The 6,119-nt window shown below is 34.5% G+C and overlaps 1 protein-coding gene across 1 annotated transcript; it reads right to left on the bottom strand.

Moving 5' to 3' along the window:
* Positions 1-4,380: 4,380 nt before the first annotated feature.
* On the bottom strand, positions 4,381-5,664 carry LOC662063 (uncharacterized protein). The gene is made up of 2 exons (XM_968185.5): positions 5,361-5,664; positions 4,381-5,308 (listed from the first exon to the last, which is right to left on the bottom strand). Exons 1-2 carry the CDS (start codon positions 5,576-5,578, stop codon positions 4,411-4,413), a joined length of 1,116 nt encoding a protein of 371 aa, XP_973278.2. The 5' UTR covers positions 5,579-5,664; the 3' UTR covers positions 4,381-4,410.
* Between the last annotated feature and the right edge of the window lie 455 nt (positions 5,665-6,119).

Below are 6,119 nucleotides of genomic sequence, written 5' to 3'. Positions count from 1 at the left end.
ACTATTAGTCGGAGAACAATAATCTTTTTTGAAAAAAATAGATAATTTAAAGAGCTTTCCAACGATAATACACTTCATGGGGTTATCTCTAATAGTTCCGGAGCTATTGCTCGAGAAATGTTCCGGGTACCCGAAATCGACCAAAATCGCGACAAAAATTGAAAAAATCAAACATCAAAAAATTGAACATATGGACTTTTTGTGGACTTTTAACAACTTTAGTGAGTTGTTAAGACATATAGAAGTCCATAAAAATTTGCTGGAGTGAGTTTAAAAAAAATTTTTTTTTCATCTCTTTGAAGGTAAGTAGTGTAGTACTCAGGAAATTTGAGCAAAAAAAATGAAAATTTTAAATTGCGTGAAAAATTAGTATAATAAAGAAAAAAAGCCGCTGAATCCAATAGAACAAACCGCACTGCTCTACGACTTTTAGTTTTCGAGTTATGAATTTTTTTAATGAATAAAATTTTTCACTATGACAAATGGCTACCCTAAATTTAGGCAAAAATTTTTAAATTTTTAATTCTTGTGAAAAATCGATATAATATGTAAAATGAGCCGTAGAATTCAACCGAATAAACCGCAATGCTCTACGACTTTTAGTTTTTTTTTTATGAATTTTTTTAGTGAAAAACTTTGATCGCCTCTGTAGCCGGAACCGTTGCCCGGAGCGGCTCCGGGTTTGGTCGAAAAAATAGACAAAATTAAGCGCTATCAGATGGTTTTTTGTTCGTTGCTCTAAGTCTTACAGTTTCCGAGAAAAACGCAAAAAAAGGTTTCCATTTTCACTTTTTTTCAATTTTCAATCGCCAATTACGGCGAAACTATTAAAGATATCGAGAAACGGAAAAATGGGAGACAACCGGAATAAAAAACTCTACAAAATGGCATAGGACTCAAGGCGATATCTCGCAAAAAATTTTTCAATTTTCAAACGCCGATTACGGCCAAACTAAAAGAGCTAGAAGAAAACGGTTTGTTCGATCGTAAAGAACACATCAAAATCTATAAGATAAAATAGGTTTCATTTGATTTTGAGACACTTTAAAAATTGACCAATTTTAAGGGGGGGGGTGTTAACTTTTTTTTAATTTTTTTTATTTTCTCATTTACGGCTAAACCATTGTAAAAAGTGGAACTGTTTTGATCCATACCTATGCAAAATGATCCGGGGAATCGATTGGCATCGAGAAAATTGCCAAATTCCCAATAGTTTCTTAGTTATGAATTTTTTAAAATTTTACCAATTTTTGCATTTAGCAGCAATTTGCTCGAAAACTATTAGTCGGAGAACAATAATCTTTTTTGAAAAAAATAGATAATTTAAAGAGCTTTCCAACGATAATACACTTCATGGGGTTATCTCTAATAGTTCCGGAGCTATTGCTCGAGAAATGTTCCGGGTACCCGAAATCGACCAAAATCGCGACAAAAATTGAAAAAATCAAACATCAAAAAATTGAACATATGGACTTTTTGTGGACTTTTAACAACTTTAGTGAGTTGTTAAGACATATAGAAGTCCATAAAAATTTGCTGGAGTGAGTTTAAAAAAAATTTTTTTTTCATCTCTTTGAAGGTAAGTAGTGTAGTACTCAGGAAATTTGAGCAAAAAAAATGAAAATTTTAAATTGCGTGAAAAATTAGTATAATAAAGAAAAAAAGCCGCTGAATCCAATAGAACAAACCGCACTGCTCTACGACTTTTAGTTTTCGAGTTATGAATTTTTTTAATGAATAAAATTTTTCACTATGACAAATGGCTACCCTAAATTTAGGCAAAAATTTTTAAATTTTTAATTCTTGTGAAAAATCGATATAATATGTAAAATGAGCCGTAGAATTCAACCGAACAAACCGCAATGCTCTATGACTTTTAGTTTTTTTTTTATGAATTTTTTTAGTGAAAAGTTTGATCGCCTCTGTAGCCGGAACCGTTGCCCGGAGCGGCTCCGGGTTTGGTCGAAAAAATAGACAAAATTAAGCGCTATCAGATGGTTTTTTGTTCGTTGCTCTAAGTCTTACAGTTTCCGAGAAAAACGCAAAAAAAGGTTTCCATTTTCACTTTTTTTCAATTTTCAATCGCCAATTACGGCGAAACTATTAAAGATATCGAGAAACGGAAAAATGGAGGATAACCGGAATAAAAAACTCTACAAAATGGCATAGGACTTAAGGCGATATCTCGCAAAAAAAATTTCAATTTTCAAACGCCGATTACGGCCAAACTAAAAGAGCTAGAAGAAAACGGTTTGTTCGATCGTAAAGAGCACATCAAAATCTATAAGATAAAATAGGTTTCATTTGATTTTGAGACACTTTAAAAATTGACCAATTTTAAGGGGGGGGGTGTTAACTTTTTTTTAATTTTTTTTATTTTCTCATTTACGGCTAAACTATTGTAAAAAGTGGAACTGTTTTGATCCATACCTATGCAAAATGATCCGGGGAATCGATTGGCATCGAGAAAATTGCCAAATTCCCAATAGTTTTTTAGTTATGAATTTTTTAAAATTTTACCAATTTTTGCATTTAGCAGCAATTTGCTCGAAAACTATTAGTCGGAGAACAATAATCTTTTTTAAAAAAAATAGATAATTTAAAGAGCTTTCCAACGATAATACACTTCATGGGGTTATCTCTAATAGTTCCGGAGCTATTGCTCGAGAAATGTTCCGGGTACCCGAAATCGACCAAAATCGCGACAAAAATTGAAAAAATCAAACATCAAAAAATTGAACATATGGACTTTTTGTGGACTTTTAACAACTTTAGTGAGTTGTTAAGACATATAGAAGTCCATAAAAATTTGCTGGAGTGAGTTTAAAAAAAATTTTTTTTTCATCTCTTTGAAGGTAAATAGTGTAGTACTCAGGAAATTTGAGCAAAAAAAATGAAAATTTTAAATTGCGTGAAAAATTAGTATAATAAAGAAAAAAAGCCGCTGAATCCAATAGAACAAACCGCACTGCTCTACGACTTTTAGTTTTCGAGTTATGAATTTTTTTAATGAATAAAATTTTTCACTATGACAAATGGCTACCCTAAATTTAGGCAAAAATTTTTAAATTTTTAATTCTTGTGAAAAATCGATATAATATGTAAAATGAGCCGTAGAATTCAATCGAACAACCAATTCAATAGTGAATAGACTGTATCTTCTCTCTCTTTTTTTTTTTTAAGTCCCACTTTTTACGATTGCTCAATGGGACCCTTACACCCGTCATACAAACACAAAAATAAACTCACCCTTAGTTTTTGGTGGGGCGAAAATTCCGTTTTTTTCCGTTTCTGATGACTTTCACCATGGTCGTAGAATTACGGCAACAACAGACAAAATAAAACAAAATAAGGAGATTTAAATCACGTTAAGCCACGTTCATAAAAAGCAACCCTTCAATAAATAAATCCCATATCTCAGTTCCTACTTTACCGAAAATTTTTTCATTAATACCATCTTATTCTCTACTGCAAACAGTCTCACAAACTAAAAAAAATAATTAAATAAATTGAAAAAAAAATTAAGGGTGGGTTTTTCAAACTAATGCAAACCCCATCGAGTGACCCCCCAAACTTCACCGCCTAAACTGGACATTACAAAAACACAAAAATAGGTAGGTCTTTTATGGCTCCTTGAAGAGTTAGCAAAATGACTATCGAAAATTACAATTTCAATCACACCGTCGTTTAGATTACATCAAAATGCATCTTTTCTCACATATGACAAAATTGCATCCAACGCTTAGTTTCCGAGATATTTAAAGAATTAACTTCAAATTAAAATTTTCGCGCCTGCGTTTATTTTTATTTTTTTGAGCTCGTTTTTCAGTAGCAATGTAATTTTTTAAGTTTGTCGATTTTTTTTTGAAAAAAATAGATAATTTAAAGAGCTTTCCAACGATAATACACTTCATGGGGTTATCTCTAATAGTTCCGGAGCTATTGCTCGAGAAATGTTCCGGGTACCCGAAATCGACCAAAACCGCGACAAAATTGGAGAAATCAAAGTCTTAAAAGTTGAACCTATTGACTTTTTTCTACTTCTAACAACTTCAGAGGGTTGTACACGCAAATATTTTTTTCTGATACGCAAAATAACGCACTTTTTTTATCGTTTTTGATAAATATACTAATTTTCTGTTTGATAACATTTGGCCATGGAAAAACTATTACACTTAAAAGGTGTAACTAATCTAAAAGTTTAAAAAATAAACGATATGTAAGTTATTTTCAGTTGAGCAAATATACGATCATCGCATATCAAAAAGTCCAAAAATAGAGAAATTCTAGAATCACCCAGCAATACTTTTAAATTTACCATCATTTAGAACGGTTTATTAACATGAATTGGTGTAAAATTAGAAACAAAAACACGGCGAAATCATTAGAAATTCTTTATTTTTTCCCCTTTTACAGAATCAGCTCGGCAGGCATTTTGCCACCTCTTAAAGCCTCTAAAATATTATTAGCTGTAAGAACAGCCATCTGATTCCTTGTCTCAATACACGCACTGCCAATGTGCGGCAAGATGACACAATTTTTCAGCCCAAAAAGCGGATCATCGAGGGGCAAGGGCTCAGGAGTCATCACATCCAACCCAGCGCCCCAAATCTCCCCACTCTGAAGCGCCCTAACCAAGGCATCCTGATCCACAACAGCCCCTCGACTCGTATTAACAAAAACGGCGCTTTTTTTCATTTTTTTAAACGCCCCCTCGTTGAACATCCCCTTCGTTTCGGGGGTCAACGCACAACAAACGACCACAAAATCGCTTTGTGTGAGCAACTCATCTAGAGTGACTTTCCGGGCCCCGATTTCCTCGGCCTCTTTTTTAGCCGATCGGCTGTGGTAAAGAATCTGACGCGTGTTGAAGGGCTTTAGCCGCTTGGCCACCTCTTGGCCAATTCGGCCGAAGCCCACAATGCCCACAGTGGCGCCCCCGAGGCCTGGGCCGCACATCCAGAAGGGGGCCCAGGCCTTCCAGCCCCCAGTCCGCGCCTCGGCGTTGGCCTCAAGGAGGCGCCGACTGGTGGCTAGGAGCAAAGCCACGGTGAGTTCGGCCGTAGCGTCGGTGAGAATATCGGGGGTGTACCCGATTTTGATTTGGCGCTTTTTTATTTCGGGGATTTCCAGGTGGTCGTAACCCACCGACATGGTCGAGATTACTTTGAGTTTGTCGGCTTTTTCAAGCACCTCTTTGTCGATCTTGTCGGTGAGCATGCAGAAAAGGGCGTCCTTTCCGGGGATGTTTTTTAGGAGTTCGGAGCGCGGGACTGGATCCGGTCCTGGCCATGATGTTATATCACAGCTGTCATAATTGTTTTTTAGGTTAGGTTTTTTTCATTTTTTTGGGTACTCACGTCGCTGATAGTAATTTGAGGGCTTCTTCGTTGATTTTGCGTGTTATGTAGACCGAAGGTCGGGTCATTTTTGGGCAATTTGTGTGAATTTTGGTTTTTTGCACTAGCAATGTCCGACTGGACTTTGGAAGAAATCGTTGGGGAGTGAAAGTAATTGTTGCAGAAAGTCGGGTCAAAGAAAAGCCAAATTGGACAGTCATTTTTGTGGTAAAAAGCATTTAATTGTGAAGTTAATTTTTTAATTATTGGCTGGTTGGCATTTTGCAATGTCGCCGGCTTGGAAAAGTAAAATTCACCAAAGTCCAGCTGCAGTGTCGCCAACTGTGTCACTTGCATATTTTCAAACGAGCTTAGTAAAAAAAAATTTGCACTAAACACTAACAACACAAATATCACCAATAATCCTTAAATTCGACGATTTTTGGAATAATTTTAACGGAAAATGCTTCAAAAAATATTCTAAGCACAGTTCAGGCATTTTAATAATTTTCTTATTTCTAAAAAAGTTCTATATGGGGTTTAGACAGATATTACTTTGTTTACATCAAGTGATTTTTATTTATGATTCCAAAATAATTTAAAAAAAATATCTAATTAAATAAAGACACAAAAAGTGCTTCCATTTTGCAGAAATTCTGATCCTTGAAAAGATGGAATTTGACGATTTTACCAGTTAATTTTTTTATTTTTTTTTGTTATTAGAATTATTTATATATTTATTTATTTTTATTTATATTATTTATATATATTTTATATAAA

This window comes from Tribolium castaneum, chromosome 6 (genome assembly GCF_031307605.1).
Source record: "Tribolium castaneum strain GA2 chromosome 6, icTriCast1.1, whole genome shotgun sequence".
Lineage (NCBI taxonomy): Eukaryota > Metazoa > Arthropoda > Insecta > Coleoptera > Tenebrionidae > Tribolium > Tribolium castaneum.
Note: the sequence above shows the minus strand (reverse complement) of the source record. Positions and strands in the feature narration are given on the sequence as shown.